General features: G+C 43.1%; 1 protein-coding gene across 1 annotated transcript in view; it reads left to right on the top strand.

Moving 5' to 3' along the window:
• Positions 1-21,472, top strand: part of Nup188 (nuclear pore complex protein Nup188) — a 75,184-nt gene that overhangs the window by 48,328 nt on the left and 5,384 nt on the right. Inside the window, exons 33-45 of the mRNA XM_050170852.3 lie at positions 542-697; positions 793-867; positions 2,732-2,805; positions 5,184-5,347; positions 8,443-8,558; positions 11,282-11,413; positions 14,041-14,109; positions 15,605-15,808; positions 16,222-16,353; positions 16,483-16,557; positions 16,669-16,787; positions 18,785-18,863; positions 20,328-20,459. Of these exons, the coding sequence (XP_050026809.2) occupies positions 542-697; positions 793-867; positions 2,732-2,805; positions 5,184-5,347; positions 8,443-8,558; positions 11,282-11,413; positions 14,041-14,109; positions 15,605-15,808; positions 16,222-16,353; positions 16,483-16,557; positions 16,669-16,787; positions 18,785-18,863; positions 20,328-20,459 (1,527 nt within the window). The remainder of the gene's footprint in view (positions 1-541; positions 698-792; positions 868-2,731; positions 2,806-5,183; positions 5,348-8,442; positions 8,559-11,281; positions 11,414-14,040; positions 14,110-15,604; positions 15,809-16,221; positions 16,354-16,482; positions 16,558-16,668; positions 16,788-18,784; positions 18,864-20,327; positions 20,460-21,472) is intronic.

The following is a 21,472-nucleotide window of genomic DNA, read 5'->3' as shown; positions in this document are numbered from 1 at the left end:
TTAAGTTATACGATCAGAGAGGTCAGACTTCTAGCTAGACATAACGAGCCACAGTGCGAAGTAAACGTATGGTGCTGTAGGTCGACCTCCTCAATGACACATGCGAGCACCTAATGCACTACCAAAAGGTTCTTTCGTTCTCTCTTTCTTTCCCTCTTTCTTTCTGTCCGTCTTCCTTTCGTTTCTTCATTCATATTCAGCCATTGCATCTTTGCTTGCTTACGGGGACACAAGCCATTCCTGATGATTATATTTTTGTCTCACTGGACGAGACGCCGCTTTTTTCGGGCATGAGCCATTGCAATGAGCCACTTAAGGCTTTTGCCTATTAACTGGAGAGTTCAGTTTTGAATACTTCAGATCTGGTTGGCATAGTGTACTAGGCCTTAAACTCAGCGCACAAACTGTAGTCTCACCAACATTATACCAGTGAAAGATAATTGTCTAGCTGTCCTAACTTGTGGGGATTTTATTGTGCATGATAGTACAGACAAAACTCTAATTTAATTTATTGTACTGATAGATCGTCACCCTCTTTCAGCTTGTGACCAGCGGCTTGCCCAAGCAGCCTGGAGGTGGTGGAAGCCTGAATGCCTCAGCCATGAGCATTGCTGATGTCAGTGAAATGTTTGACCCTGTTGCTGATAGCTTTGTGCTGTTGTCAGGATGGCGTGACTTCTGCGTGATCCTTGCCAAGGTAATGTTTGTCTGCTGCGCTCTCCCCCACAGACTTTGTTCGCCATAAATGCATCGAAAGTGGTTGTTTACATTCCTTGTGCGTTTGTCTTCCAGTGTCGTCACATGCAGATTGCATCGGCAGAGAAGAAAGCCATCCTGCAGGACTTGTTTTCCAGCCTGGTTACCGACGTGAGCTCAACTTTGATTCTTGGATTTCAGTGATAGATCTGCGAAATGTGTGCTCTGCTGACTGGTGCACCTATTAAATACCCCTGACCTGCCAACCTTCAAGTGTCAAAATTGCGATAGTCAAGGGAAAACAAAATACTAATATATTCAGTTAAATATACTAAATATTGCTTCGTCGCTCAAGCTCTTGAATGTTTATAAAAATAAATTCACAGACTTTGTTCTTTGAGAACACTGTCAACTGACCCGCCGTGGTGGCATACTGGCTCCGGTGTTGTGCTAACGAGCCCGAGGGGTGCACAGAATCGAATCCTGGCCGCGGCATTTCAATGGGGATGAAATGCAATAATACCCATGTTCCGTGCGTTGGGCGCACCTTAAATAACCTTGAGTGGTCAAAGTCAATCTAAAGTTCCTTACTGCGGCACACCTAATAATCGTGGTTCTGGCATATGAAACTGCAGTATTTCATTTTTTGAATGTGAACAGGCTCTTTTCTGTGTAGTTGCCGACAGATAGACCGACCTGTGCCGGAGACAAACAAAGATATTCATGAAATTGATGAATATTCACTGTTAACAGCAGCCAAAATTTTAGTCACCGTTTGCATTATTCCTATGGAGCGGTCGACGGTAGTGCAGATAGGTCCATATAATTTAGCGGATCTGATATATTATGCTCTCAAAAATCAGTTGGCTACTGTATTTGTGTTCTTTTAAAATCAGCCTTACCCTAAGGTGGATGCAAATTAAAATTTTTAAATATTATTGCTGTCATTACGACAGTTGTAAACAAGCTTTTAAAGTCAGGTAGCTTGTAATAAATCCACAAATGCTGGGAGGTGTGATACTCATTTCTTGTAAACACTTCAAATGCCTTTCGATCTAATTGGCTGTTGTCTTGGTTGTCAAGTGAATGCGGTTACACTCTCTGTGGTGGTTCAGGTATTGGGGTGTTCCGCCATTGAGCAAAAGGTTCCAGGTTCGATTGCTGGCTTCGGCAGCGGCCTTCCAACTGGCAGAACGCAAGAAGCATCCATGTACCAGTGCTACTTTGGTGCATATTAAAGGCCATCTGCAAAAGACTTTTTGATTGTGTAAAGATACATAGTGTAGATGTAGAGAAGTCTTTGTGGAAAGCATTGTTTGAAATTGCGGTGGAAGCATCACGAAAAAGTTTGCAAAAATGGAGGTGCTCGTTTTGATGCCAAAACTGAAAATGCTGCCACGTTTAGCGCTTGCCGGAAATTACACGGAACCTGGAACGTTGAAAACCAGAGCATGACGTCCGAGGTTAGCAGCTCAACGAAAACTTGAGAGGCAATGTGCTGGGATTGGCATCACATCTGTCTGCTAACTACCTACATACCAGGCGCCCTCGTCATCTGGTTAGTTATTGAAGGCTGTTCATATGAAAATTATGTGATTACCAGCTCTACAGCCTTGCCAAGATTGCTTCAACAGTGTGTACTAATTTATAACCACTTTAACCATGGTTAATGCCTCTGTGTTGTTTTTGGCCATTTGAGATGAAAATGAGATCTTCAGCACCTGCTTCACATAAAATGTTTTTCCACAGTTCCATGTTTCACTCGAAGGGCTGTGCTAAATTGCAGATGGTGGTGGCTTGTTACTGTAGGTGTTACCCAAAAGCATCACAATTTTGTCATGCAAGGCAAAGCATGGCTACCTTTTTCTTAGTAAAAACTCATAAATTATGCATTTTCATGCATTAGCTGAAAGTCTCATATCCAAAAGATCTCTGCATGTGAACACAGCGTTCATTTATTACGTTTTGTGTGTGCAAGCGTTCATTTGCACTATCATTTCTTGAGAGATTTTTTGTCATGACTCTTGTTTTTCAGGGTGTCCTGGCAAATTTCAAGATTAGCATTCTGCTTGGTGAACTTTATCTCATACTACTCAAGCATTGGAGCAGGTGTGTACTTCATTCTTACTCGATTAGGTTGTGCCTGAAGATTTCTGAAATTATGGAGACTCCTTTGTTGGGCTTATCTATAACAGAACACAAGAAACAAGAAAGCAACTGGCCAACAGAATGTCGTCATCTGACATTTAGCAAATATTTTGTGGTGATGAAATATTTGCTGTCCTTTTTATCTAATGTATTAGAAAGCAGACCTCACGAAAACTCTGGCTTATAGGAAAATTGGGTGTAAACTGGGTCGTACACATTAAGATATTTTTAGTTTTATTTTTATGTTTTAGATGTGATAAGCGATGCAGCTTAACTCATGCTGGAAGCTTCCCTTGTGCAAAGCGTTAGTATTAGGAGGTACAGAAAAACTTGACTATGTCGATGTCTTGATAAGCACTGCACACAGCCTGGGGACAATGTTAAGCTAACTGAATAGGGGGCATAAACATCCAATAGGCCTATTACATAAGAAAAATTGTTGCATACACAAATGAGTGCATTTCAAGTACAGCAAAACTGGTCAGGCAGCTCTGAAAGACAAGCATTTCTAAAACAGCGAGTGAGCCACAACTGTCGGTGATGTTACTCCAGAGTTTTTTACATGTCTTTTATGGGCTTGTGCAAATATTCAATATTTTCAAATATCCAGTCGAATAATTCAGCTCTTCAATATTCACTTTCGCTCAAACTTTAGTATTCGAAGCTTTCAAAGTATTCGAAATGAATGAATATTTGTATTTTCTTGTGTATAAGCCACACCCCCAATCAGCAGCGCCCTGAAAAGAGCTACAAAATTCCACGCATATAACCTGCAGCAATAATGGCATACAATGCCCGAATCTTTGTAAGAACAGTCTCCATTCACGGATACACGAACCGTCCCTATCATATCTTCGGCCAGCTGCTCTGTTCCTGATTTCTTCAGTGACGCTGATGACTGTAAACTTTGCTCTAAAGGTGGTTTCACGGCAGTGCAGCTCCCACTGACATGACACCACACCTTGAGGCGATTCGAACTTCCATGAAGTGACACCTCAAGTCAAAATTAGCATATAACCTGCACCTTGATTTTACTGATGTTCTAAAATTTTTTTTTTTTAATTTGTGCGCTTGCAGAACGAAATGTGTTAAGCTCGCACGTTGATGGAAAGCATCAAGCTGAATTTGCGCAACATAGCATAAACTGCTGGCGTAACGCAGACAAGGTCGCACTTACAGCATCATGACAACGCACAACGGGTGAACTCAAAACACTCCCACGGGCTCAGCAACGACACAATTTTAAGTAGACTGAAGCACAAGAGGAAGCAAGAACTTGTAACGAAATTTCCTGTGCAGCTGGAGTTGTAAAAATGTTGAACTTGCATTTTTGCATGAAAATATCTTAATAACGGCACCTTGAAAATAAGCAGACTCTAGTAGTGAACCTGTTTCCTTTTTTCCAAGCAAGGAATCAACCTTTCTTACATTTGTCAGCATCTGGCTCTTTTCTCAAGGTTTTATGTTCTCACGACTATTCGAACCAAAAAAAAAAAATGATATTTGCACTCACTTTTAAGTGATACTTTACATTTTCAACTGCTCTTGGTGAAGGGCCAAAATAGTTATTGCGCCTGTAAACACAGACGCACCAGGTGAAAAATGCGATGCACATTGTGATTTGTTGTTGCACTTAGGTTGTCCTTTGTTCTGTTTCCTCTTTATTTCTTGTACCTTCATCATTCTAATCGCTGTGGGTGGCACTTACTTGTAGTCATATACCCTGTATGTCAGGTGACCCCTCTAATACATTTTTAATTTGTACACAGTTTTATAACACACTAACCAAGTAAACAATCAATGCCTCATAATCAGATCATCATTTTGGCATGTACTGAAACTCCAGAATGTAATTTTTAAATTAATGTTGCATTTTTCACAAGACGTTGGTGCAAATTTAGTGGTGTGCACCAGAAATGTGCAGTTTGTCGTAGAAGCATATTTAATCTGATTGGATGCTCTCATTTTCATGTGTGAGATTTCCTATGCCACAAGCTTGGCACCCACAGAACGGCACTATTGTCATGATCGCTGTCTTCACCTAGTAGCATTTGCACCTATTCCTTGGGGAAGTTTGCTTGATCATTGGCCAAAACATTAGCAACGCTTCCACTTGCGTCAGTCTGAGATTCCAGTCTGCGAAGGCCAGCTTTCTCGAAAGAAATCATTTCAAACTTGAAACTACACTGCAAGAAGCCTTCATTCATTTCGAAGAGTTCCTGACGTTTATGTTTTCGTGCACTTACAGTCTTTTGCAGCTGTTATGCTGACAACATATCAGTGCAGTTTCACAGCACATTCTCAACACGTTGCAATGTCTCCTTTTTATTCCACGACAGTGGCGTCACGTCCACGGTATCGGAATGGGCCAGCAGCATGGGCACCGTGCTGTGCATCCTGGAAAACGGCACCACATCGCTTCATCCGCGGCTGGCTCTCATGCTGAGCGCCATTGGTGCTTCCATGGTGAAGATACTGAAGCAACAGCTGGCAGCCAAGAAAGGTTAGACCACTGCACTTTCAACTGGATAGACCTTGCGGTTACGTTTAGTGATCTTTGAATGAATGAATGAATGAATGAATGAATGAATGAATGAATGAATGAATGAATGAATGTTTATTTTGACAGAAAAAAAAAATACAAGGTATCTCTGTCAAACAGGCTGACGAAAAGGCACGAATGCCTAAGTGTCAGTCCCCTTCCCCAAGCCTTTCCTAGTGCACAAAACACTCAAGCACACAGGGTAAGCATGGTACACAAAGTGGATGCATACACAAAAAAAATGAAAAGCACATTACATACTGTGGTGATTAGGACTGTTCGGCACTTTCGCTAGTGCGCAGTGATGCGGAAGAAAGACAGAGAGTCATTTATGTGCGTTTATAAAACTCAAAGCAACCTATAAAATATGAATATGTACAGAGAGTTGATGACAGCGTAACTGCAGTCAGTGTGTCCACGGGCTGAAACAGTCCCGCGTTGCGAGGCTCACAGTTCGGTCGTCACGGCACCGTGCGGCCACCCGTGTTGGAGCTGGCCGCGACGACCACGCACTCAGTCCCCGTTCAGCACGGTTCTCGGGCTCGGCACGCTCAGGAGCCGCAGCGGCAGCAGCCAGGGGACTTTATTTCCCGCGTCCTCGATGCCCGGCTCGGACGCCGCTCACGACCGACGTGCTACAGTCGCATGTCCAGCACGACCTCAGTGCCCAGCTCGTACGCCGCTCGCAATCCACGTACAGCGGTCACACGTGAGGACCTCGTCTAGCACAGCAGCATCTGTGCCAGACTGAAAAGCTGCTCGGCACAGCTCAGGTGCGGCAGCTCAGGGACCGGCGGCCCTCGGGTCAGCCAGCGTCTCGAGCACTGGCAGCAGGGGCCCTGGGACGTCCACGCTCGGCTCCGCGGTCCTCCGCACCTTGCCACGGACGTCTCGCCTGGCAGGAGCCCTCGCCTCGTTCCGCCCAGGAGCTCGGAGCTGCTGCCCGCCTGGTTCGAACACCGCAAGCGCGCCCTCGTGCTGCCGTGCTCGTGCACCCGTTGTCTTCCTCGTCGTTCACGGCGCTTGGTGGCCGCTTCGATCTTCTAGGGGCGACGCGCGGCACTTAAATATGACACATACGTAGCAGAAATATTGAATGCGATTTGTGTACAAAAGAATGAACAGTCATACCTGAAGCGACAACAAATACATGTTCATTTTTTTTTTTAATTGCTTAGGGACGGAGATTCATTTATTATAGTGAGTAAGCCGGGGTGATGATTCAGAAAATCGGCAACTATGAATCCCTGCTTTTGCATTCCGTAATTTGTACGGATCTTGCCCTTGTTGTAGGTTAATTGCCTTGTGTCGTATTTAGGTTCATTCGGGCGGTATGCTCTAAAAAAGGCGCTTTCATTGAGTCTTACCTCATTAAGTATTGCAATGGCTGTTCTTTTGTTAATAAGAATTTCTATTGTTAAATACAGTTCTTCTTGAAAAGCGAAACAGAGTAGCTTCTATAGGGCGCATTCTCAATTACACGAATCATGGGTTTCTGCTAGGTTAGTAAACTATGGATGTTGGTTTGCGTCGTGGTACACCAGACAGATAAACAATATTGGAGGCATGAATGCACTAGGCTATAGTATAATTGCTGGGATAAGCAGCGCAATGATAGGATGCAAGCGAGAGTATGACACGTTAACAACCGTTTGATATTACAGTTGAATCACCACGTAACGAATACAAGTATACTGGTTCATCGAAATTTCCATCATAACAAATTTTTTTTATTTCCCATCTATGTCCCATAAAACTTGATGCATCAAGAGTAGTGCCATAACAAATTCTGTAATGGGTGCATTTTTGCTTCAATAAAGTTTTTGTGGAGCGTAACCCAAATGGGATTCCTAGGGCAAGGGGAGGGGAGCCATTATCCATAGCTACTCTTGGGAGTCCTGATGCTAAGGAAATGTTGACAATCAAATAAAATGCAAGTAACTACTGTCTTTTGGCACCCCTTAGTAAAGAATTGGTATGAGGCAGCAGCCATGTAACAACTGACCATCAGAGCCATCATCATCGTCATCAAGAGATGGTGATAGAACAAGTTTTCGCGTAGTTTGCGATGACAGCGCTTCACTTTCATTGTGAAAGCTTGTTCGAAAGTGCGTTATTCTACATGCTAAGTCAGCGGCAACAATGCATCGCAGTTTATGGCATTCTGGAGACATTTCTGCTTCAGAAAGTGGAAAGGTGATGGGTAGAAGTGTGGAAACATGCAGGCATAGGGCATCGTTGGATGACACAAAGCAGGGGTGACCGTTACTTGCCCGGAGGTGCAATGATCGTGCAGAGGCTTATTTAGGCAGCTGATGATGACCTATATCTTGGGACCCATATGACTCATATCCAGCAGCTTTGCAAGGAAAGCAAAGGAATTATGGCCCACATGAGCAGCATGAGCAATGTTGGCACAAACCAGTTGAATAACCGCAACTCAGGCCTGGTAACTAAAGTATATTTAACAACAAATGCAATGGGCCACCTATAGAAAATAGCAAAGTGCCATGCTAACGCAGCATTGACTTGCGCTTATATGTTGCTTTTCTCTTTGGCGTATTTGTTGCAGTCAGCATGCATGCAGCGACAGTCTGGTAACTCGGCACACCACCTGTAAAATTTCAGGCTAGAAATGCCAACAGGACTACTCTGCTAATGAGTGGCTGGCAGTGCATGCTATGAATGCACACAGTAGTACCTTTTTTTTTTTACCCTTTTCTCTCGCACGCCTGCAGTTCGCGCTGAGATGCAGTGCTGTAACACTTTGAATACTTTTGCCGCTGGCATACAGCTAATAATGATGCCAGGCTAACCTGTGTTCTTTTTTTCCTTCACTTGACACCGTAGTAGTGCATTCATTGGAGGCGCATCACATTTTCAGATTTTCACAATTCCTGTCATGTAAAGGTGCGTACATCTGCCAGTGTAAGGGTTTTGTGGCTAGACAAACAATGAGAACCAGATTCGCCACTGAAAGAGGCATTAGCAGTTGCTGCTGTAAAATAAGTGACATTTCTTTTGTAATCAAGTGACTTTTCTTTTGCTTCTTACAGAGGAACATGAGCTGAACGTGCATTCGTGGGTGGCATCTCTGTGTCCTCTGCTAACCTTCTATGGAAGGAAGTGTGTTGAGGAAGGCCTCAAGTCACCAAGTTCTCTCACAGTCCAGGTATGTCCTGCATTTGCTTCAAGGCAGCTGGTTGGTTAGTACGTACCTGCCAACTCTCCCGAAGGTTTTGTAATGTTGGCACATTTCAGTTCATTCTACAATTTTATGAATGTTGCATTAAGTTTTAAGAATAATAAATTCTGTTCATGAAAATGTTTTAACCCTTTGAGGGTCGACTTTTTCACCATATGCGACCGCCCAGGGTCAATTTTTTTATTGCAGATTCCGATTCTTCTTAGGGATTTATTTCGAAAAAAAAATTACCCTAATTTTTCTAGGGTGACCGTAAAGTGCAAGAAAAATATTTTGCATTGGTATATATGCACTCTTCATTCATGAATAACAACAATAAAGAATGAAATAAACTTATCAGAATAAAAAATTTGATGCATTTTTATGCACATAGTTCAAGGCTGTGAAAATCCGCACACTAGAATATTTCCCAAGCCTCAAATATTCCTGCTCTTACACTAATACGTACGTCCATAGCATAATCGAACTGCGTTGGTGCGCGTACTCAAGAAAACTTCGGTTGTGTGCCCATCAAAAAAAGCAACACGTGTGACAAACTTCCGCTAATCTTCATCTTATCGCCAACCAGCTAGGGCAATTACATTTTCGCGAGTCTTAAAAAAAAAAAGAAAAGAAACGGAAATGCATGCACGGCGGCATCCTTCCTATGCGCACCCCTGTGAGCACTAAACGAGCGAGAAGCAAGCGGTTGCCCTTTGAGCGATTAGGAACGAGATAGCCATCAGTTTCACAAGCGCAAAAAGCCGAAACCGCCCGCGAAACAAAATCCGAACGGCCGCCCGCCCGCGCGCACGCCAATGCGCGAGCGGTGGTATATAGACACGCGGGAGCAAACTAGCGCTAAAACAAACCATGCAACGAAAACCGAGAGAGGGAGGCGCGCAAAAAAAATTCCCTGTATCCCCACATAGTGGCAGCACATGACAGAAAAGAAAAAGTTAGGAAATTGGCACGCTTTTTAAATGTACAGACGGTGCCGTAAATATACTGCATCGACCATTTTCAAACTTGTTCGCAGCGCCGTATATTTACGTCATTGACTGTCAAAGGGTTAAAGCAGTTGAAATGCATTCCCAGAAAACACTATCTTTCGGCGCCGATGTTCAGTACATTGTCAACCTGCTATCGTGTGATACGTTTTCCGTCTGCTAGATCCCGTGTAAACAAGAAAACGCATGAGGCACACAAAATCGAGCGGTGATAGCTGATAGCTGCTCACCCCAGCAGCTTCCCCACACTACTAGCCCACCCGTCTGATGTGAAAACACCGGCAATCTCAGTTTCCTATTCCGGTACCAGAAAATTTGCACTCAGGACGCCACACTCTGCATTCGCAGGTATCGCCACCAATCTTATTGCAATAAGTATCTTCACCTATTTGTTCCACAGCGCGTGGGGTGTACTGCCATTGCAAGCATACTGCATGCTTTTAATAGGCAGTAACCCAAACATGCCATCGTTCCCTGCGGCAGGCAGCGTGAAGTGTGAGTCATTTTTCACTCTGGCGGCATCATGGGCATCATGAACATTGTATTCCGGTATCACCGTCTTAAAATGCTGCACAATAAAAAAAACCACAACATGTGTCTCAGGCCGCTCAGGCCCCATCAGAATGGCACACTTCAGCATCTCATCCTGCTACGATTTGCGCAGCACTTCACATTACCTAGATGTCCAGTACTGTTGAGTGTGTCAGATTGTTTTAGCGACTTCGGATCGTGCATTTCCCCGATTAGCCTGTTTTTTCTCTCATATTTTTCTTTTTTTCTCAAGACATCTGCATGAGATTCTACTGTATCTCACAGAAAGTGTGGCCTCAGGACAAACTTATAAGAAGAAGCATGCTATTCCCCCTCCTCTATTATTCTTTATGAAATTTTACAATCTTTAATGTTCGGAGGTTGGCAGGCATAGTGGTGGCAGTAATCTTGTCCCAAGTTTACAGCATTTCCGCTTCTCACGAGAACTCTGTTATTGGTGAAAGTAGCGCATTGGGCATTTTAAAATAATAATTTGTAATTTCAGCTCTAAAGGCCAAGCGCAACAAAATTTCACTTTGGCTTGGTTATGAATGAGTAGTATGTATAGTAGCATACCATTAAAGTAATATTGGCAAACCTACTTGGCTGGTAATTGTCTAAGACAATGCATGGACCTGGTGCTTAGTGGCTATAACACATATCTCAGCACATTGCATCTGAGATGTTCAGTGTGCTGTGCGTGCTGCCCAATTTCTCAAGTCATGCCAAGCAGCAACACTAGTTCTCAATGTTCTGGGTTCTGCGCAATTTTCTGTGAGCAAGTAATGATGGAATATTTTGCAGTTTCATTATTAAAAACATCTACTGTTGTGAGCTTTTTGTGATGGATTGTACTTCATATGTAAAATTTTGCACGAAGTCTGTTCTGTTCTGTATCTGCACTATCTGAAATTAGGCCTTTTATGTGGTCTAAAATTGTTCTACAGTTGGCCTTTAAAGACAATGGCAGTACTATTAAAGGCAAAAAAAAGAAACAACATTCCTAGTTTATAATGAAAGGCTGGATGCATTGGAAAGTCCACTTTGTGACTGAGGTCATCAGTGCTTATCTAGTTTCTTGTTGGGAGTTAAAACCTTGTTTGCAAGGAGCTGCAGTCTCAAACATGTTATTGCACACCTGTTGTCCTGTTCTTTCTGTGTGACCATCAGGTGTGTACCACATTGACCACCTTCCTCAAGGATCTCCTGTCGCTTTCCGAGAACAACACTGGCTGCATCCCTGTACTTCAGCAGAACCTGGTTGTCGCCCAGCTGACAAACCTGTTGCAGGCGTCACTACAGGTCAGGTTTGATAAACATGAAGAGATGGCAATTGGTAATTCCCATAGTCTACTGTGGTTGGTTCACTGACTACAATCTCCAGTTATTCTGAGTTAGAGACTTGAGGCAGTATGATTAGTAGGGCACACAGTATTGACTGTGTAGTAATTGCCAATAAGATGTCTAACCGAAATCCCCTATTGTCTTTAGCACCCATATTGAGACACGCATCATCTAACTTGTTACAATACTTGTTGACAGTCCGCTTTACTAAAGTCTTCCTTGCTTAAGCACTAAGCTGTGCAGGTCAACAATGCTTTAATGACGGGTTTCAAGGACAAAAATCTTGAAACTGCTGCTAGTTTCAGGATTGGCTTTGCAAACTTGGGAACTCCAGTTCGATGCTCCTAACAGGTGGCCCATTGTAGTCATTCAGTTGCTGCATTCAGTGTCCTGCTGCTCAGCAAGAGGTTGCAGGTTTCTTCCCTTGCTTCCCAGCGGCAGTGGCTAACTTCTCAATAGGGGAGGAGTAAAGAAAATGCTGGTGTGCCAAGCATCATGTGCACACTGAAGGAACACCAAAGACAAGCTTAAGTTGAGCTGTATAAATAAATTAACATCCAAGAATACCAAAAGTTATTCCCTTACTGCCAAAGGAGGCTTGGTAAGCCAGAAAAAGGTTTAAAAAAAGAAAAGACAAGTGCTGATCCTGCATTTAAATTCTTGCACAAGCTCACCGTGATGATATAAATTTTTATGGCGTCTGATCAGGCCTAGTCAACATTTTTCGGTGAAGTTGGACTGAACTGTATTCTAAAAAAGCTGAAGACTAAATTTAGCAAGCCGAAATTTAGCAAACCGAAAAAAAGCCTTTGAAATCGGTGACGTCGCACAGATATACCAGTGCTCGCATTTCGGTGTGACAATAAAAAAATTAAATGTTGACCTTCATTTTTTATTCTGATAATCAACCTAATTGCCACCAAATTAACAAAAATAAAGTATTGAAACAATACTTCAGTCTAAACTGGTGCAGTGCTTCTTGTTCATGTCCCTTTTCAAAAAACCCAATGCCACTTCTTTAATATAAGTCTAGAGCTCTCTACTACAGCATCTCTTATAGCTTGTGTGTGTGTTTATTTTGGGGACATTAAACTGTAATGATTGAAGGCAAGATCTTCTTAGCCTATGTCACACAGGTTCGGCATATCTGGGATCTAGGTACCTTGTAACCACTCCCAGAAAAAAAAGGCCCTTTTGTACCTCGAGCACGTTAGAGTTGCAGAATGTGTCAAAATATCAGTCTAAACAAGACAAGCAGCAAGAATATGTCTCGGCATAGGTAAAATGAACAGTAAAGATGTAATTAGCACCAATTTACTCAAAAGTTAACGACATCACACTATACCCCTGTAAAACATGCATCACCGTAAATATAGACATCTTGAGGCAAAGTTGCCATACGGCACACTTGGGAAATGGAGGGAGTTCGCTTGGACTAAGCAGGGTTCACGTGTGGCATTAGCATCTGGAAGGCACCGAGAAGAAAAAATTAGTCGGTGAGTAAAAATAATGGTTTGGGCATAGTTATTGCCAATATGGAGTTGAAAGTTAACCACATTGCACCATAGACTGCACCATCTGATTATTCAAGGCAGTCCAGTGTCTCAAATCCAATAATGAAGGCAAATTTAGAACTACTTTTGCAGTGAAGAGCAATTTCAAAGCTAAAATTAATTTAGCTTTTGTATCATGGCCAGTTAAAAATTCCACAGCCTCATTATTTACTTGACTCTTTCCTACCCTGATCAAGAACTAACCACAGTAGAACCATTCAAGCCTTGTTAACACACACAAATACTTGTTATTTCCCTCAGCAATCTTTTATTGGAACAGCTTGCCTAACAAAATTGTGTGTTGCAACACCGTGAAATCTTTTGTTACCCAAGTTTAAACCGTTCATTTCTGGTTGTGATTGCCTTTTCTTAAATTAATTAATTAATTAATTTTTTTCCCATGTCTGTAACCACTCCTGCATGGGGCATTTCAGGCTTGCAGTATGTTCAAATAAAAAAAAAAATATTTCTTTGGAATCAGCCCACCTGGCCTCTTGGGCAAAAAAAAAGAAGGGTCAGCCAAGTGTAGGCGCTAAAGTATTGAAAATCAATGTAATGGCATGTGAAATGCAATACAAATAAGATACGAGATGATTGAATAGTGAACATGAAAAAGGGACAGAAATACATAGGATTATAGAAATATATTAAACACTTAATCATCGAATCATTGGAGCCACCATGTATGTCGACCTTATCTTCTTTAGCGTGGACATTTGGTCGACCCTTTCTTTCTTAATACTAACAGGTGCCAAAATATAAATTATGTTAACAAGATAACGAGTAAATTTTAGTTAAACATCTTACTGATAATTATGGCACAATTTTAGGTGTCTGCTAGTGTTATCAATCACAGCGATTAAAAATAATTTTGTTTTCAAATCATGATTTTTAATTCATAATTGATGGTGGTCATCATTAAAACACCCCGTATGTTAATAAGAGCTTTGAAATAGCTTTAGCAAGTTTGGCTTTTTAATTGTCTTGGTATTTTCACGTGCTGATGAACAATGACCTCATTTATACTCGCAGGCAATGAAGGACAGTCGCCTAGCCCAAGCCATCTGCCATTTCTTTCTTGCGCTCACGGCTATACCTCAGGTATGGGATTATACCTTGACAGGGTAAACAGTCACCCCCGTATTTTAGAACATTCTTCTACTCAACACTCCACCTCGACACGAAATACTGGATAGCAGTGGACTGGAGGGCGAACGTAGAGTCGAGGATCATTTGAGTACAGCGATCGTTCTGAATGGATGACAGCACGTGATGAACGGGAATGTTTTTTTACACAACCGCTGTCTATCTTTCAGAAATCATCAGAGGATTAGAGCAGGCAATTCTCCCTCTCTTCTCTTCCTTCCTTTTGTCCAGTTTTCTTTCTTACCAGCTGAAACAGGTATGCACATGCGACTGCTACTGTTTTCTTTGTTTTTTTCTTGGCATCATTTCTCTCATATTTTTCTTTTTTCTTGTTCCATTCTTTGCTCATCCTGGAAAGAATGCATACCAGCTCGCCAAGTCATGCAACTTGTGCTCTGCTGCTTAGCACTTTACGTCTGGCCAGAGCGGCCATTGTGCTAAGTGCCCCCATTCCATGTTTTTAACACACATTAAGAGAACTACTAAGTTGCAGTCATTAGTCATTTTTCTGCCAAAGCATCCTTTATAGCCCTGATGCATTTTCGGTACGTAAAAGCCACCTAGTCAGTCCACCAGGTAAAGGCGCACTAAAGGAAAAGGTTGTTTAAACTGTATTAGTAAGTTATGCTTGTACTGTACCATAAGAAGTGCCACTTTTACTGTGAGAGGAGGCTTGGTAAGCCAGAAGAGACGAAAAAATGGAAGACGGGTGCCAACGCCACCTTGATGTTCCCACACCAGCACTCCATGTCATAAATTTTGACAGCATCTGCTGATCCCTAGAGACGGGCTACATTGTATTGCATTAGAGCCAGATGTGGAATGTGGCAAGTTTAGAAAACGTTTGCTAAGCCACTATGGCCCGTATATAAGAAAATATTTTGAGATTCACGACATCACACTGACGTGTCGGGGCCAGGGTTCTGGCGGAAAATTTTACAAATGTAACCTTTTGACTCTATGTTGTATCCTGATAATCAACCAATTACCACGAAATAATGAAGATATAGGTTTGAAATACTATTTCATCAGCGTAAACAGACTTAAGTGTTTCCCTCTTGTGTTCGTTTACTGTATTTTTCCACATATAAGCTGCACCCCCACTTATGACAGCCCAGAAAAAGAATTTTATATCTGGACGTGCAACCCTCAAAAATAAGTGCATGCAACAATGCTCACGTCGTATCTTCAGCCAGTGGCTCTGCTCCAACCCTCTCTTCGACGATGCTGATAATCTTCAGTTCCTGCTGTGCTCAAAAGGATGGCCGTTGAGTGCAACTCATGGTGATCCGAGTTCTAGTTTGCCAGTGCTGCATCTCTCAGCCACATCTCAAGGCGAAATTTGCAAATAACTCACAACAAGACTTTGCTGTTAACTTTATTGAAGTTTTGGTGCGGGTTATATACGCAGAAGTACAGTAATCACATTTATTTGACATTGGCTTTCAAGATGGCCGAGGCGCTGCAGTGCTGCGGAGTGATGGACCAGGTGAGCCCATTCCTGTCGGCTTGCTACCAGGGCAGCGACGAGGGCTGGCTGACCGTGTACCGGCTACTAGTGCAGCTGGTGACGGCGCTGCTACACATGCAGCGTTACTTCTTTCTCGACAGTGCCCTGGGGTTCATGGCGCTGCATGTGGACCGACTCTATGCTGTGAGTAAAGTCATTTCTCCAGCGGTGAACCATAGAGCTATTAAAGATATGAAATCAGCCTAAATACGACAAGGACAAAGCTGAAAAAGGCAACATGGAAACCGAGACATACAAGTTACAAGTACAGCGTTTGCCTTGCCAGCTTTGCAAGTTGTAACAAGATGGTAAAAAGATGAAGATAAAAAAGATAAGGACAAGGGGGAAGAAGGTGACAGGGGAAATCCTGGACTTGTAAGTCCAGCATGTGGCCTGTGGCCTTCCTTGCCAACGTCATCATCTTTTTTGCACTGGTTTTATTTGTGTAATAACATGGCTTGCGGGAGGCCTACTCTAGTCTTGTAGAGGTTCATTCTTGTTGTCTCTCCAGAGCTCAACGTGTGCTTTTCTCTTTGCCTTGCTGTATTTTTTTACAGTGCCTTATGCAAGTCCGTTCCAACCCAACACAAATTGAGGAGGCCTTGGTAACAGCTTGGCTTGTCTGCAAAGTGGCTTCTCTACGAACTATGTATCCGTGCAACCAAACAAATCCTTTGATGATGCTCATGGTAAGCCATTTGCTTAGCGCTGCCGTTCTCTGTACTTGATGGTTTGCATCCTATATTCCTTGCAATCCTCCTTCCAGGCCTAGCAGCACTCAACCACTAATTACTTTTTCTCCTGTTTTATGCCCTCAGAGAAGCATCTGCTGTGTGACGTCTTCAGCAGTTGCCTACCTGTACAGACCCACCCTTCTGCAGCATATGCTTGAGGTAACCGCGACAGTGCAGTCACTTAACTTTCATTCAAACTTCAAGGGACCACCAGTTGTTGTTTCAGAAACTAAAACTTAGAAATCTGCAATCTCCGTTTCCTTAATGCAGTACAAGAAGCAATCTACCGCCCAACCTCATTCTGAAGAGCAGGGCAGCCAGCCCAGGCGGCAGCTTTCGACCGACGATGTCGCTGATCCATCACCCAAGCTGACAGAAGCGAGAAAAAAGTGAGATGTATTTCCTCTCATCACTGTAGCTTAAGTAAGCTTACAAATGCTCTTGCCAAGAGCTGTACACTGTGGTTCACTGGGAACACACAAGTGTGGGAGACGAGAAAGCCTTTCTCTTTGACAGGCTTGGAAGCACCCATCATTGGAGCAGACAAACTGTGGCTGATGAGGTAGATCCCACAAATCGGCACAGCATCTCAACACCGCTTTAGCCAGCATTCACAGCTTGAGTACGCCCACAATGTGTGCGGCATGCTTATGCATTCCTCTTAACAGTACACCACACACTGCGTGGTGCCTTCCTCACACCGTACAAGGTGAGGAAAGCACAGAAGTTGATGTCAAGATGTTTCACAGTGATTATAAACATGGAAAACACTTGCTTAGCTGCTAGGTAGCCAAATACAGTTAAACCTCAATATAACAAACTCAAATATAACGAAATTCTCGATATAATGAAGTATATAACTTTTTATAACTTCTTGTCCATAGAACACCATGTATTTAGAACCTCAGTATAATGAAGTGTATACACGATTTAAATATAAGGAAGCATCACTGCTGCCGCAAAGGAATAACGAGACAGTAGTGCGGATGCAGATGATCACATGGTTGAAGCACCGTGTCACCAAGAATGACTGCCGAAATGAGGCAGTATAATGCTCCCTATAAAGTCCAAGTGTGACAAGGTCTAATCACGCCGCACACACTGCGTGCTTTAGATCTGAGTGAAAGTGTGCGAAGGTGAGCTGAGAAGGATAATGGCTTGATTAGCGCCGTCTTTCCGCGCAAGCAAGGGGAAAGGTGGAGAGGAAGTGGGGGAAGGTTGGCCAGTGTCTCCTTTTTCTAGCACAGCTGTGACGGCGCATGTCTGTCAACATGGCAGAGCACTGGTGCAGCCCGCATGCCCTGTTTTAGAGGTGATCTTCCACATGTGCAAAGAGTGGGCTTGCCGAGATGGCGTGGTGTCATGTGCGCTGTCTTCCTAGGTGTTTAGTACTAGAGGTTACCTAATCACGAGTTTCGAAGACATGTTGAAGCTAGAGGAATACGAAGCATTCGTATCCCACTGCCAGCGCTTTTCATGATAGCATCGTCCCACTGCAAACGACACTATCAGATAGGGGGCACCGTGCACACGAAAGCGTGCCTAACTTCTCTTCGCACCGCCGATGTGAACATATCATCGACAAGACATGAAACCGTACCTTTCGTCACCAACTCTCAAATTCAATAATTTCTTTCTCACTCAAGTTTGCTTTTCCTGATTGCCCAATAATTCTGAAAGTTTCCTGGCCCCTTCAGTGCAGGAAAAACCCATGGCGGACTGTACTTATTTGCATAAAAAGTCAAATTTCAATATAACAGAATTCCGATATAACTAAACAAATTGCCAATTTTACAAACTTTGTTGTATCAAGGTTTAACTGCATACTACTACTGCACTCACAGACGAGAGCCCATAATTTTGCTCAAAAGGCAGCCTGTTTTTTCTCGCAGCTTTGCGATACCTCTGCCACTTTTTGTTTCCTTATTCTTACGCTTGAGTAAGTAAGGCTACACAGCAGATTTATTGAATCCTTTCCATATCACAGGAAATGACAAAAGTTATCCCATTACCCAGAATGGTGGTGCACAGACAAAACATGTTTCCAGTGCAAGCATTCAAGTACCTGAAAATAAAAAGAAAGACTATACTCAGGCCATCTAGTGTCAAAAACTGCAACTAGAAGCAAATTGACAACTGTAGTCATCGTCTGTTCACACTTAAGATACTTTTGCTCATTACATTTATGCTCCTCAGCAATTCAGAAAGGTTTTGAATTCAGTTTTGAAGCTAATCCAAACTTGGGTACTCAGTAGCTATTGTGTTCCGAGAAGTTGCTCAAGCTTTTTGAGTTTGCATATATTTTTTTACGCACTTGGAAGCAATTTCTTTTACACTTGCCTACAAAACAAACCTTGCAAAGTGTCTGTGATCTCTTCTCTCCAAGGCTCCAGGAGTTGCTGTTCATCTGCTTGTGCTGCTGTAAACAGTTCAGTCCAAGCGTGCCTGAAGCCCTATCGGATCAGGTAACTAGTCTGCCACTGTATAGTACCATATTTTGCTGCATGTACTACTCTTGCTACGAGTAACTTGTATAAATTTAGCTAGTTATAAGCAGGCACTGCAACACTTTTTGAACATGGTGAGAAAATGCTCGCGATCTGTAGACACTGCTGCCATGAACATAATAGCTGAATACAAATTTTTTCGGTGTATTGCAGCAGGAAGCCCACCACCTTGCATGAAAGATCGTTTGGTCTCTCTTGCAGATTTCAAAGCCCCTATTTTTGCCACGATCGATGAAGTCACAGACAGCCAGAGAGCCCATGGACACAGCTAATGGGAAATTGTTCATGATCATGAGTTACTCAATTTCCAGTCTTCTAGAAAACTAGAAAGTGGCAGTTAACATGTCCCACCAATCCTGTCAGCATGGCTTTTTCGATCTTCGATGCTTTTGTCAGATGCCAACCTTGAATGGTTACCATAAGTGCTCAGTGGAAAGGAGAAAATGTAAGAAAGGAGCAGTAGGCAAGTCATTGCCATCACTCTAAAGGAAACTTGCTGATGGAGAATGTGGAAAGTAAACATTGCGCTCTTTATGTCTGCATTATTATCAAGTCTTTTTTTCAAAAATTTGTTTCGGAATATATTCATTGAAAGGCATCGCACTCGCTCTAGTGTGTTTCTCGGGTTAGAAGAAAATGTGTTGCAGGGCAGAAACCAGGGGTGCAGGCTATATGCGCAAATTTTGTCCTGCAGTGTGGCTTCACAGCAGGGGAATGATGTGCATTGCCGTGAAGTTGCACCGGGCCTCAACAGGGAGCAATAGCAATAAACCGTTCCAGCAGGTAGTCGCGATTTCACAACATACTGCTCCTGCGCTCCTAAGTACAAACAGTATGCCACTATTGAGAGAAAGCCAGACTCTGACATCCATATGAGTTTTTCTTACAAAGACAAATGTTGCCATGTTGCCATCCATCTCCTTAAAATAACAACACTCTGCACGTGGACTTTCCTGTAAGAAAGTTGTGCAGGCTGCATCCATTCAGATGCACAGCTAAGAGTTGTCATTTCTTTTATATCAGTTTTACAGGTTGCCTTGAGATGTGAGGCAATTTGCCTTCCATGTGAAAGAATCTATAGGCAAAAAGTGTGCATATATAAAAGTATTCTTTAACTTTAGATGCCTTTGGCGCATTATAGTCTGCACGGCTGCTGCGCCATAAAAATCCCAAATCATCATCAACTTTAGATGCCAATTTCAGTTCTTCATAAGAAGCCCACAAATCTCACCCTGCAGCAGTTAGTGCTGTGCAACTAATTTTCAATAATATGAACTCACAAGAAAGTACTAGCTTTACTTAATGCACAGCATTATCTGTTCTTATTCTAGGTTTTTGTTTTTGCTTTTGTACAGAATGCTGTGAAATGAAATGTGCCTTCTTACACAAGTGCTTAGCTGGTGCTTTCATTGTCTTTCACAGGCGTTGGACATTGACGAGTGGCGGCCGATAGCCCACCTGTCGTTTCAGTCACCGTCAGTGGAGCAGGAGGAGAAGCTGACATTTGGAACCCTCATGTCGGCTGCGCAGTTATGCCTCAAGTCGCTTACCAAGGTACTCAGAAAGTGCAAATGTTTTGCCCATTTCAGCCCAGCCTTGTGTCCCGTGCAATCTTACAGTGATAGCTGTTGGAGGCTCTTCTCCCAGAATTCCAGCAAAAGGACCACAGCGGCCAGATTTCAATGGGGGCAAAATGCGAAAACACCCATGTACTTAGACTTAGCTGCACTTTAAAGAACCCCAGGTGGTCCAAATTTCTGTAGCCCCCCACGACAGCGTGCCTCATAATCAGATCTTGGTTTTCACACGTAAAACCCCATAATTTAATTTCTTTCTTTTTAAATTCCAGCAAAAAGAAACAGCTTTGTAAATTTATAGGGTTCATCTGTGCAGCATAAGTAGAAATGTCATAAATAAGTAATCGCAAAGTTATTCAGATTTTACATTATTGCAGCAGCGATTATATGGACACTTCAGGCGCATTTTTGCCATTGTCGTCGCCATGATGTTCCGTATAAAGTTTGAGGGCGATAACACTGTTGCCGCCTGCCATATGCTGTAGGTGCGAGTGAAAGCATGCGAGGGGAACCAATGATCGCGGCACCATCTCACGTGCGCAAGGGAGGAAAACGGGGAGGAAGTGCACCATCCTCCATTGCACGCAAGGAACTGAGGGGAAGGGAGATATGGGGGCATTGTACTTCGGCAGCAACTGCGTATGGTGTGATTGCACTGCCTTTATCTTGGAAGCGTTCCTTCTTGGTGGCAGAGCTTAGGTGGGCCGATGGCTCATCGCTTTGCGTGTGCTGTGTTCTCTCAACTCAGTCTGCATTGACGTGATAGCACGAAGGTCGCTTCGCTCGCTGCTGCTGCTGCTGCTGCTGCTGCGCTTCCTCATGCCAGCGTTTTGACAGCGAGTGTCCGTGGTCGCCGAGTCTGATGTATGCATGTTGGCCTGTGTGCGCTGACACCATGTTTGTTAATGTAGTTAGTAATTGAGTGCTTACAAGTTTATGCGGCCAATAAAACTACTATTTGTACTTATGGTAGTCTACTAATTTTCTATC

The sequence above is a fragment of the Dermacentor andersoni genome, chromosome 6 (assembly GCF_023375885.2).
Source record: "Dermacentor andersoni chromosome 6, qqDerAnde1_hic_scaffold, whole genome shotgun sequence".
Classification (NCBI taxonomy): domain Eukaryota; kingdom Metazoa; phylum Arthropoda; class Arachnida; order Ixodida; family Ixodidae; genus Dermacentor; species Dermacentor andersoni.
The sequence above is the reverse complement of the archived record's forward strand: the minus strand, read 5'-3'. Positions and strand labels throughout refer to the sequence as shown.